We start from the raw sequence: 13,491 nt of genomic DNA, 5'->3' as shown, positions 1-13,491 counted from the left end.
AACGGCCATAAGACAGAAGGTGAGCGAGCGTCGCGCCGTCAAGACGTTGCTACGGTTGAATTCGTCGTCGGTTGTCGTTACTTGCTGTTGAGCTGTGTGTGTGCTACAGTGGGCAAAAAAATAAAGAAATACAACAAAGTATTTAAAGCAAGAGAATCAAGTTTCGTACCTGGCGTCGCATTGTTGTCTTATTTTTGCGTGTTCGCATTTCGGCTATTTCTCGGGTGCGTGTTTGTAAATGTGAAATAATCATTTCGAAAAGTGTTTAATAACTGTGCATCTAAATCAACAAGTGTAAGCAAGTGCTAACAAAACTCGTCCAGAACTTAGACAGTTCTTGTGTTTGCTTCCTTCTTTTTGCCCGTTTTTTTCTTTTTTGCCTAAAAACAGCAACTGACCATAAAACTATGTATATGTGTATCTTGTAGATACTTATGTATCTACGGGGCGCAATGGCTTTGCCTGCAAGTCAGCTACGAGAGCAACCAGTTCTGTATTTATTTTAGCTGCCTTTTTGCACATTTCGGTCTTTAGTGTGTGCTCGCTTTGGCTTTCTTCCCCTTTCCCCATTCTCCAGCTGTTTCATCAGCTTGTTTCAGTCCGAGTCTGCTTGCGTTGTGTGTGTTTGTTTTTGCGAGAAAGCCATTGACAGCGTTTGCCAATCGCTTGGCTCGAGAAGCACCTCCAGCCCAATGATCGGAACTCATCGTTGGCATCATCGGCAGCTGCCGCCTCATCATCATGTGCTACTTTTCACATGCGCATAAAGTGAAATTGCCCGTCTCAAAAATTTCTTTTCTATGATTTTTGTGGTCGTCTTAGGCAAATGTGTTTTTAATTGCAGCAACAACTGCAGTCTGCAGCTCGAATGCGTGACTTTTCAATTAGGCAAAGACTTGGCTCAAATTGTAATGTAAACAAAACGTTTGAATCGCGCATTAATATTCAATCTTTTACGCTGACTGCGCTCAAATCTGCAGCAGCAGCAGCAGAGGCAACAATAGCAAATAACAATTGCATTGCCAAGCTAAGCTTAATTCATTGCTCAGAGCCAAGGTCGATTGGGCGTTGGGGGCTAACATTGAAAGAACTGTTTTGCGATTGCTGTTTTTTTTGGTTTTTGTGTTGTGTGTTGTTGTTAACGAAAAATCTTGTTTTGCATTTTCTGGCAGCAGTTGAAAAGTTGAAGTGTAAGTCGTGCCGTGATTTGTGCTACATGTGCTAAATACTTGAGAAAACAACATCGAATTCTTCGCTTCGAGCTAACGGATACAGATACATAACGGGCCCCAGAAATTAGCAACGGCAACATGTTGCTGCCGTCGCTGCTGTTGTTGCTGTTGCTGGAAGCAACTGCGGCACAGCTGCTGAATCATCCGCCACATTTTGTGGCCGGCACCGGAGACATGTCTCGATTCAGCCTGTCGGAGCATACGCCAGTTGGCAGTCCAGTCTATCAGCTCAAAGGTAAGTCCAAGCATATCAGCTCGAATGCTCCAAGCCAAGGCCTTGTCTCAACTCTGCACAATAGACCCAATTCTCACAGCCTTTCACTAAAACATTATTATTTAAGTCTTGTTTTTCGGCTCAAAAGTCAGCGGCGAGTTCATGCAAAACTCAGACAAACGTAATTACAAACTATGGACATGTAATAGATTGTGTTTTTTTTGTTTTTGTGCATTTTCTGCATATTTTTTGCTGGTCATTTGATAGTTTAATTATTTTGTAATTTTGTGCGCCTTAGATCTCAAATTGCTAGCGCTGACTTTCATTTCATTTGTGGCTAACTGAAAAAAAGACATACGAGTCGAGTTTGAGTTCGACTTGGAGTATAATTGAAAAATTAAGCTCTTGCCCCGCCGCAACGCCACCTACTTTTTGTGGGTAACCTTGGTAAGAGTATTCAATTGTTGTTGTTTTTCTTTTGCTCTTTCCGCTGTTTCTTCAGCACGTTTCGTGCATGCCGCTTTAGCTGATATTCGTACATATGTAGCACACACATATGTACACGTTTTGTATGTTACATACACAGACATCGTTCGTACATCGATTGCTCAATTCATGTTTTTTGATAATTGACACATGTGCTAAAGAATGCACTCGCTGTTTGCTAATCAATTGCCCAGCAAACTCGCAAACAATTTGCATTGCTTTTCTTTGTTGTATCTTCCACGAGGCGGAAATGCATTTGAACACGTTTGTGCGTAGCAATCGATAGCAAAACAAACGCACCGATAATGGCTGCTCGAGTTGTCGATGATAATGCTAATCACATGACTGCGCGCATGGCGTGCTGCCAATTGTTGCCACTTGTGGCAGCGCTCACTTTTATCATAGATTCTCTCTCTGTCTGGACACTTTTACTTTGAGACTTGCTAACTAACAATCAATCGAAAGCGACTGCTAAATTGCAGGTGTGCTTTTCACACCCGTTGACGTAATCGCTTCCTTTCGCAACTTGCCACTTGCCACTTGCCACAAATGTGAATTGAGTAGTACGCTACTCTATTACCCTGGTACCTTGCGTCGCATGATTATCCAACAGAAACAATAACAAACTGCACGCTGCACGAGATCGCATTGTTGCACCTGCTACGGCTGCTGCTGCTGCATTTGTGGCATGAATGTGGCATGACGGCCGCCCTGTTGACACCCTAACACACAAGCCCAGTTGTGGATGCGCTCTGTAATTTAATGCTACCATCGAGGTAGACGACTTTCCAGTTTCCTTTTGAGATTTTTAATATTTATATCATATCGTATTTGCCAAGTCCTCGTCAGACAGTTGCAAGTGGCAGCAAGTTGCACATTTTGGAGTCGATGTCTTACTTATAGCCAGTTTTTGGTTTTGCAAGCTGCAAACTAAAAACACGTTTAACTGCGTTTGAAATCAAGAGTGCCATAAAGCACAGTCAAAGCAACAACAAATTTGCTAAAATTGCTTTTGCTAAATTATGAGCCAGGAAGCTGCTCTATTAACTGCATAATTTGTTATTGCAATTTTGGCTAGCAATCATCAAAAGCGATTGCATCACTGATAGTTTGTCAGCACGGTTGCAGCGCGGGTCAATTCAATATTCAAATATATTACTCGTTATTAACCATTCGTTATTCAAAGTGGCCATTTGATAATTTGATACTACAAACGGAGTAATCAATGACTGCATCTCAAAACAAAAGCTCGTTCAGGGCTGTTTACACTTGCATATCTAATTTCGATTTGGGAAAAATTGGTTTAACTGGTAGAGTGACAGCTCTTTGACCTTATAAAATATATGTGATATGTGCTAACAGACAGCATCATCAGTATCGACTTGAGGTGGTTTTTATTGTATTAAACTCGTAACCAGATTCTTTTCGAAATTGATGACATCATATTGGAAATACCTCAAATAATAAACAGAAGAGTTAATCAAGCAGAGATGTTTTTAGCATTGTTGAAATTAGATAAACAATCGGATAAACAACAATAAGTATTTAATACATAGTTTTTAGAGAGTTCGTACATAGCATGTTTATTATAATTGAAATAATATAATAATAATATCAGTGAATATTTGTGGTCAGACTAGACTAAAATATCACTTTATTACTGAATATACAAAAGACAGAAAAATAAAGCACTTTTTTATAGGTAACATAAAATTATAATTGTACAACTCAAAATCTCTTTTCGACAAGTACTTAGACATCAATACAAAGGTTCTTTTGTTATGTTTTATTTATTCACGAACTTTGGTAATATTTTGAGCTGTGGGTATAAAATGGAATGCGTGTGTGCGTTTACATTAGGAGGATTCCTTATCTACAACATTTACCTCTGCAAACATTCCTACATTTCCTTTTCCATTATTTTGATGGCTGTAGAAGGTCACTTGAAAAGAATAAGAACCTTAAGGTTTTCCTATGTGATGTATATTTACTTAGGTTTCTAACGCTTATCTTATTTACTAATTTCTGCTCTTGAAGGTGATGAATATAGAATGGAAGCGGATGTTTATTCTCATAAAGACAGGTTCATATTGATAGATATTTATTTATTCCGGTGAATTGTTAAATATATTTTTGTAATGATAACACAGTGAATTCAAAAATTGCTGTCTATTAATATCTGGGTGTATTTTCAAATATTTATGCCCGCATTTTAATGCCACTTATTAAATGCCTAAAAAAGAGAGAAACATAAAACTCGAAAGTAACTGCACGCACTCAAAATAAATAATAATAAATAAATACTTTTGAAATATATTATTGCACTTCCTATTATTGCATTGCTTACAAACCTCTTCTTAAGCTATTTCATTTCACTTCCCAAACAAGTTTTGCGCATATCTCAGCAAATATTTCTAAACAATATTCAACTTAGTCTGGATAACAATCTTCACTTTCTATATGCTTTAGTTTTTGCGATCTTAGATATTGAATTACACTGAATTGTGGATGATTTTGCAAAAAAGAAATAGCATAATTAGACAGCGTGGAGTATTCGAAGTTGTAATTATTTACACTCATAAACGAAACGAAACGAAAAGTGCGGCAAAACAAAACCAAATAATTGGGCAAACGTTGCCACAATGCGGGTGTTTCCATTGTTGTTGTATGTGCTGGAGTAATAAATAGCAAAATATTAACAAATACGCTTCGCAGAGCATGAAATCACAACTTATTTATCCCTCATGTGATACTCCCGAAAACAAAGTGAAAAGTAGAAAAGTTTTCAACACATAGAAAAATGAGAAAAATCTCCACATAATTGTTATTACTATTACACAGAGCCGAGTGCATTTGGTTGATGTTGTGTTCCCAAAACAAGATTCCATATGGGGCACCAAATAATTCAAACAAGTACACACACAGCTGAAAAGACTTATGAGAAATCACATAAAAGAAAAACTACAAGAAATGATTATGTACATTAAAAAAGTGGAAACGGCCACTCACGCGTCAATAGTAAATAGAAGCAGAGAGGGACCAAGAAGGTGTGAGGGAAACGAGTCGGTTGTCTTGGCCAAGTTGGCCAGGTTTCGGCCGGGTTGGCGACCGCAATTGGTAAGGTTTTTTTTTTTTGGGTGTAGTAAGCTGGAGAACGTGTTGCTTGCTTCCCGCTTTGAGTACAAGTCGTGTCGCTGCAATTGTCGGTCTCCACAATTCCAACTCCAACTCTATCTTCTCCTCTCTCTTGCTCTATGTGTGTCGTTGTCAAACTTGAAAACAGAAAAATCTGTCTACCTCGATGTCTGGGCCTGCGCCAAAAAGTCGTTTTCCAGACCGCGCTGTTGTCTATTATTATTATTACTATTATTGTTAGCTTTTGTGCATGCGCCGCTGGGATCTGGGGGATTTGTTTTCTTTCTTTCGTTTGTTAGAATTTCTAATGTTTTTTTTGTCTTTCTTCGTGTTGCCCTCAAGCTGCGCTATGGAATTTTGATGCATAGCATACTAGTTGTAAGTAGTTTCCTGTGATTAACAAGACCCACAAAATTACAAAAAGAGAAAGAGAAACTGCCAAAGTGCCTGAATGACTGACAAAGACACAACCCATATTTTTAGCTCACTTGACCCAACTCCCAGCGGCAGTTCGAGTTCGAGATCGAGTTATAGTTATAGTTACATACATAGTTAGCTCCATTTCCACGCCCAACTAAACTGTCGACGCATTAGACTAGAAACACAGCAGAGAAGGAGGTTGTGGGAACTTGATTTGCATTTTTCACACGCTTCCACAACAAGCCCAGAAACAGACAGTCAGAGAGTCAGGCAGTCAGTGAGACACTCAGTCAGTTAGTCATTCACTCAGTCATTCACTAAGTCATTCATCTGACTTTACTACAACTAGTTGTAGTCGTAATTAAAGCAGTGAGCGTGTCGGGGAACCAACAAACCTCTTTTACTACAATGCGAGCACTACTCAAAACTAGAGTCACAAACGCCCCAACTAATTTGTTATAACACTCTTTTCAAATTCACAGGCATCGACCCGGAGGGAGGGCGTCTTAAGTACAGCATCTCTGGCCCAGTTTTCTCCGTGGATCGTGATACCGGTGTTGTGCGCTTGCGTCAGGAGTTGGATCGGGAAACACAAGACACCATTGAGGTGATTATCAGCATCACCGATGACGGCATCTATGGCACCGAACCCAACACAGTTTCGCAGCGTCGTGAGATTCCCGTGCGGGATTACAACGATAATCAACCGACTTTTATTGGCAGACCCTACACGGCTAGTGTTAGCGAATCCTTGCCTGTCGGTGCGGAGTTGACAATTGTGCCGCCAGTTTTAGTTGTGGATCGCGATGAGGGCATCAACGCAGAGGTGCAGCTCAAGTGTGTGCAGGTGAGTTGTCAAACTTCCTTTACAATCAGCGCAAACTAACTTTGTTTTACTTTGCAGGAGAACGACATTTGCGACATCTTTGAAGTGCGTGCTGTCAGATTGTCCGATGGCAATTATACCGCCAGAGTTGCCTTGAAACAATCTCTCGACTTTGAAAGTCGTCCGTCTTATATCATGACCATTGCTGCCTCAGATAGCGCCTTGGAAAATCGTCTCACTTCCTTTGCCACCATTTCCATAAACGTCATTGATGTCCAGGATCAGGCTCCAGTCTTTACTAATGCTCCTTACTCCGCAACTGTGGCGGAGAATACGCCAGCTGGAGTTAGCATATTGACAGTTAAGGCAATCGATGGCGATGTTGGTATACCCAGAGAAATCTTTTTGTCGCTGGAGGACGAACCTTTCGGACACTTTGAGCTAGTGCCGTTTGGTGATCCCAAAGATGGCACAGCCACGCTGAGAACCACCAATGAGCCGCTGGATCGTGAGAATCCAGAGATACTGCAGAACGGCGGCGTCTATGTCTTCTCCATTAGAGCTACAGAACTGATCGATGGCGCCATACCCGCAGATCATTCGATAACTAGGGTAACCATTGTGGTCACCGATGTCGACGATCATAAGCCCGAGTTTAGTGCTTCGCACTTTAATGTTTCCATCGCGGAGAACTTGGCCAATGGCATGCCTCTGCCAGGGCTCTCTATTTTTGTGGATGATCGGGACATGGGCGAAAACAGTCGTTATCAACTTAAGCTTAAAGATGTTGCTAATGCCGCAGGAGTCTTTGCAGTCTCCCCAGCCGAGGGACAAGGACGCACTCCAGTTGTAGTCAAGGTGCTTGATGCCAGTCGATTGGATTACGATAATCCGGCACAGCGTAAATTCGAGTTCGAATTGGTAGCCAGTTCAAAGGGAGTGGAGCAGGCAAAGGCACGTGTGGAAGTTCATTTACTGGATGCCAATGACAATGCACCCATTTTTGCACAGCAAACTTATCGCTTTACGGCGCCAGAGAATCTAACAGTTGATTCTTTGATTGGCTATGTGAATGCTACCGATGCGGACTCGGCTGAGTTTGGACATGTGCAGTATGTGCTCAAGGGATTTGGTGCCGATAACTTCTATGTGCATCCCGAAACTGGAGGACTATATCTGCAGAAGCCGTTGGACTATGAGAAGCAGAGCTCATACAGTTTGACTGTCGTCGCTGTTGATGGCGGTGGACGAGAGTCAAATGCCAATCTCTTTGTGGATGTGCTCGATGTCAACGATAATTATCCCAGCTTCGAGAGCGATGAATACAGTCGCACCATACGTGAGGGCGCTGCAATCTTTGAGCCACAGTTCTTTGTGCGCGCACACGATGCAGATGGTCCCACTCAAGGCAACGGCAAGGTGAAGTACGCATTGGTGTCAGAGAACAGCATTGCTGGAAATGTGTTCCGCATTGAGCCTGAAACTGGTGAAATCACACTGCAAAAGGCAGCTAAATCTATGGATACGGAGCGTGGAGAGTACGAACTAGTAGTTTCGGCAACGGACTTTGGTGAGTTTCGGGAAAGGCTACTTGAAAAAGAATATATGTAAATGCTATTATCTTTGGTCTATGTCTGCTTATGCTTTATGTTTATGATTTAGTTAAGAATTAAATTTAATTCGATTTGATCTGTTTTTTCAGGCATTCCTCCTTTGACCAACACAACTCGGGTGCTCGTACGCGTTGGTATCTCCGGCAATCAGCGTCCCATATTCAAGGGACACTTCCAGAATGTGGAGAATCTGCCAGTGGTTGGACCACCCAGTTACCGTGTTTCCATACCAGAGAATGCTGCTCCAGGTTACAATGTAACAACAGTCTCTGCACATGATCCCGATGGTTTGGACAGTTTGCTGAGATACCGCATCGTTGGAGCCAACGACAATTTCCAGATCAACGAGCTGTGAGTGAAATAATATTTCAACTCTTCAACTTTAACTTACTTAATTTCCCTTCTTGTAGCTCCGGTTTAATTACCGTGTCCCCTCAGGCGCGCATTGATCGCGACTTGAACATGAACAGCTTTGAGATTATTGTGAATGCCGTAGACTCGGGCACGCCCATTCCAGAGACAGCCACCACCACAGTTTATGTCAATGTCAAGGACATCAACGATGAGAAACCCAAGTTCGAGCAGGCGAGCTATGCTGCCTATGTCTCTGAGCGCACTGTGATTGGCGAGAGCGTCTTGAAGGTCAAGGCCATCGACAAGGATCTCAACTCACGCTTAGAGTACAGTCTACAGGGACCTGTGAAGGCCACAACCAAGGCGGGCGTTAGCATTGCCAATCGCAGCAGTTATAATGTGCAGGAAGCCTTCCGCATCGACTCCCAGACTGGCGAAATCTTCGTGAACAGCTCTTTAAGACACGATGTTGCTGCAATTATCATATTTACGGTGGCTGTGAAGGATCTGAATGCCGAAGTGGATCCAGAGGGACAAGTTGATACCACCGAGGTCACTGTGTATGTGCAGTCCTTTAAGGATAAGGATCCAGTGTTTAAGAATCCAGGCTGGAGCAGCTCACGACCCGTGGTCAATATCAAGATCAAGGAGGAAATGCCCATTGGCAGCGCTTTGTTTATACTTCAAGCCGAGGATCCTGTGACACAGCAGCCAATTACCAGCTTCGAACTGGTCGAACCCAAGAAGCTCGAGTACTTCCAGATCGCAGAACGCACGGGAGAAGTTATCCTAAAGAAACGTTTGGACTACGAAGCTTTGGCTGAGTCGGAAGGCGCTGAGTTTGAGCTACAGGTGCGTGCCAACAGCGCCGATCGCCAGCGTAGCACTATCAGTCGAGTGAACATCACCGTGGAGAATGTGAACGATAACAGTCCCATCTTCGAACAGAGTTCTTATCATGCCACCATTATTGAGAACAAGGGCTACCCTGAGCGTGTAATTCAAGTGAAAGCTCATGACAAGGACGCCGCACTCAATAGTCGCGATGAACGTTTGGGTTACCACAAAGTCATCTACTCCCTCCAAGGAGAATTCGCCATGCTCTTCGAGATTAATAATTTGACGGGACAAATTGTTGTTGCTCGCAATCAGAGCATTGATCGCGAGCGTACTCCACACATTCGTCTGCAAGTAAAGGCGGAGGATTCGCCCGGCAAACCCACCGATGCCAAGCAGAGCGTTGTCGAACTGCTGATTGATGTGCTGGATGTGAATGACAATGCCCCTGAATTCTCCAAGAAGATCTACAGCACCGTGATACCAGAGAATGCGCTGCAAATGGAGAATGTGCTGCAGCTGGAGGCCACCGATGCGGACGAGGGACCAGGAGGTGAAGTTCGCTACGAGCTGGTCAACGAGGGCGAGGCAAATGGCTTATTTAGCATTAATGCCCAGAGTGGACTGATATCCACACGTCGCAATCTCACGGGCAAGGGACGCGCTGAGGCCTATGTGCTGATCGTGAGAGCCCAGGACAATGGCAATCAGGTGCCTAAGCAGCCAACGCTATCCTCGGACGTCGAAGTGCGCATCTTCATTGGCGATGTGAGTGCCAATGATGGAGTGCCCTACTTTGTGTCACCTCGAGTGGGACAGCGAGCCAATATCACAGAGGTAAGTCTACAGGAAAATTGTAATTTAAATAACTGATATAACAAATGATAATTAAATCATAACAATATGAGTTTAGGGAATAAATTATAATTTAATATATTAACTCTTTATATTCTTTGTTATTTCCATATTAAATATTATTAATTAATTACTATTATTACAATTTTGAATAATTAAAAAAAAAAAAATTTTTAAACTTTGTCCTCAGAATGCTGCTGTTGGCGCTCCTGTGTTCCAAGTAATTGCTAATGATCCTGATGATGAGAACACGCCTTCAGGCACAATAACCTATCGCATTCTGCCTGACACTCCAGATGCCGAAGCCTTTAGCATCGATTCAATTACAGGACTGATAACCACGAAGCAGCCCTTGGATCGTGAAGAGAAGAGCATGTACAAAGTGCTGCTTGAGGTCAGCGACAATGGACAGCCGAAGCAATCAGTGACGCGTATCCTGAAGATAGAAGTGCTCGACATGGACGATCATGTGCCACGCTTTGCCAGGGAAATGGTGAGTAAAGAAATTACGAAGATTACGATATCATTTTCATTGAAATGCTTTTTTACTTTTACTGACTTCATAAAGAGTTTAATAATATTAATATGTAAATAAGTGATATTAAATTTATTTAAATTATGTTTGCCCAATTTTAATAGACATCTGACAATCTGAGCAATGTTGTCGTATCCACTAAGCAACTTTCTGCGTTTTTTGTCAATTCATAATTTAAACATTCACTTTCTGCAGGACGAAGGACCGTTGACCATGTCCGTGCGAGAAGAAGAACCAGAAGGTACAATTGTGGGCAACTTTACAGCCATTGATGAAGATCAAGGCGAGAATGCAGCCATTGACTACGTCATTATTGAAGGCAACAACGAGCAACTCTTCACCATCGAACGCACCAACGAGAGCGTTGCTATCCTGAAGACCACGCAACCCATCGATCGTGAACTCGTTGAGTCCTTCACACTGACCGTGAAGTGCATGAAGCTGGGCGAGCCAGCTTACAAGTACATTGGAGATGCTTATGATCGTCAGGATCCTTCCCATTTGCGCATCACAGTTAAGATAATCGACATCGATGACAATTTGCCGCAGTTCGAGAACCCCGATTCCACAGTAGGCATTAGGATTAATGTACCCATCGATACAGTAATCACCACACTGCGTGCTACTGATGCCGATGCCGAGGCATCTCCCATTGCGCTCTCTATTGAGAACGTTACTTTTGTGCCGCAATTCTACAAGCGCAGTCGCAAACTGGCCACCGGAAACTTGGAATCGCTCTTCACGCTCAACAACCGCACCGGAGAGCTGCGCACTGGCGGCTCCTTTGCCGACTACGTCGATGGCTACTTCCTGATGCGAGTGTGTGCCAACAACTCGGCGCTAAGCAAACGACAGACGAAGAGCAACATCAAAGTGTTTGTCATTCGTGACAAGTCGCTGCTGAAGTTCGTCTTTGCCCGGCCACCCAACGAGATACAGCACAACATTAAACCCTTCCAGCAGCAGCTGCAGCAGAAACTCAAGCCCATGGGTCTGGAGTTGCATGTGCTGGACACTCAGGTGTTTACGCGTGCAGACATGAGTCTGGACTTCACTTCGACCAGCTCGTGCTTCCAGATGTTCCGCAATGGCGCCGCTTTGTCGCTCAGCGAGATGCAGAAGTTGATGAACTCGAAGGAGTTGCGACACGAACTCATCGACATCTATGCGGCGTATGGCGTGAGTGATCTGGAATCCTGCTCCGTGCGGCGCACACACACGGCGGCACTATTTGGAAATCTTCTGATGTCCGCGGGGGCGTGGCTGGTAATACTGGCAGCGCTGATAGGCGTGGCCGCCCTGATATCGCTCTGCACCGCCTGCTGCCTAAAGAAAAAGTGAGTAACGAATGAAATAGAGTTAACCCTATAGTATCAAAGACTGCCTTTAGAATAATTTCTTGTTTAGAAAAGGTATATTATAAGATTTTGAAAATATTCGTTAATAATTTTTCTTCTTCATTGTCTTTATTGTCATTCACTTGCCAATAATTTTATAGAGAGGTTAGAAGTGTCCTAAATACTTCACTCCTTTTTTTGAAACATCACTTTATGTCCAATACATTTTCGGGTATTTCTTACCAATTCGAATTCCAATTTAAAATCTTATCTTTTTCAAGTAGCTGCCATCAGATTAAGAAGCTAATATAGTAAATTAAATTTCCAGACTTTCCTGTATGAATAAGGTTTAGATCTAAGTAGAATCGGGTGCCCTTAGAAGGGCGGACCATAGACCATTGACTATAAAAATCCATCGAGTTTTGAAGTGCGAATAAAAAAGAAATTATATATGGAGGTCTTGAGTACTATACAATATTTAATATTCTTTGCAGATTCAAGCGACACAGCAAGCGCAGTTTGCAGGCTAGTCTGCGAACACCGACGGAACACACGCCCACCTCGTATAGCTACTCGATGCCCGCCGTGCTCTACTCGGAGCCCATCTATGGACCATTGTAGCCTCAGCTCATATTCTGCACAGCCAGATCCAGTCAATGGCAATGGCGCTGAATCAAAAGTCTCTACTCTACTATAAAATCTAGTTATTTAGTGCACAAGACTCAAGCAACACACGCAGTTGGCCAAAAGAGTTGTGGCCAAAAGAAGAAAGAAAGAAAACAGTCCATACAAGCATAAGCATACTATGCACGTGATCTAGTATGTACATTTAATTTACATTTATTTAGCATTAGGTAAACTAATTTAAAACTGTACAAAAGTCGAATCAAACCCCTTTAGTTGTAAGTTTCACTTTTACGAATAGTTAAGCAAGTCATTTGATATTGTGTCATCGAATAGATAGAACAGATTTTGCAACGCAACAAATAGAAATTTGTATTTTATTTTAGTAACAAAATAAATGGCAATTTACCTATGAATTTATCTTATCGTTTTATTGACTCACAAAATGCTAAACAAGTGCAAAATAAATAGCACTTAATAAAATACTTATATAAACAGGAGCTCTGGAACTCTATTCTCGCTCCATTCTGGAGTTCAACAAATGGCCAGTCGAGCGTAGAGAAAACATGAATTTTTCACTGGCCAAACAATTGCATATGTTTTTGCCATTACGGCAAATGTATTTGTTAAATTGTTCTTTTACGAATGTGAACATGTGTGCAAATAAATTCTATCTACGAGTATTACTAAAATACAAAAAAGGAGAAATAACACGCATATTTGAAAGCATTCTATGAACATGCAAAGCGATAGTGGAGGTGTCATGAAAGCAAGTCAACAAATTAAATACGAACACAATAAAAATAGTTGAGACTTGGTAAATAAAATAGCAGTTTAGTAGAGTGTTAACTAGAGTGGGCAACAAATGAAATTAAATCGAAAAGTGTTATAGAATGAGCTAACTTAATTTCAGAAAATAACCAACCAAGATAGGCCAGATAAGGTTAAATGATTAAAGTTACACACAACCCACATAATCTTAAATTTACAATAAATTTATGTTACAAGATGTATCGCTTTATA

General features: G+C 42.1%; 1 protein-coding gene across 2 annotated transcripts; it reads left to right on the top strand.

The window, feature by feature from the left end:
* Positions 1–17: 17 nt before the first annotated feature.
* On the top strand, positions 18–12,874 carry LOC132791192 (cadherin-23). 2 transcript variants are annotated; one of them, XM_060800026.1, is made up of 9 exons: positions 18–294; positions 1,176–1,467; positions 5,970–6,334; positions 6,392–7,883; positions 8,016–8,277; positions 8,337–9,954; positions 10,163–10,465; positions 10,703–11,844; positions 12,339–12,874. In XM_060800026.1, the coding sequence occupies exons 2-9, from the start codon at positions 1,311–1,313 to the stop codon at positions 12,463–12,465; spliced, it is 5,466 nt and encodes a 1,821-aa protein (XP_060656009.1). In that variant the 5' UTR covers positions 18–294; positions 1,176–1,310; the 3' UTR covers positions 12,466–12,874. The 2 variants fall into 2 exon arrangements, with proteins under 2 accessions (XP_060656009.1, XP_060656010.1); XM_060800027.1 differs by having other exon boundaries at positions 1,173–1,467.
* Positions 12,875–13,491: the final 617 nt, after the last annotated feature.

Source organism: Drosophila nasuta, chromosome 3 (assembly GCF_023558535.2).
Source record: "Drosophila nasuta strain 15112-1781.00 chromosome 3, ASM2355853v1, whole genome shotgun sequence".
Taxonomy (NCBI): domain Eukaryota; kingdom Metazoa; phylum Arthropoda; class Insecta; order Diptera; family Drosophilidae; genus Drosophila; species Drosophila nasuta.
The sequence above is the reverse complement of the archived record's forward strand: the minus strand, read 5'-3'. Positions and strand labels throughout refer to the sequence as shown.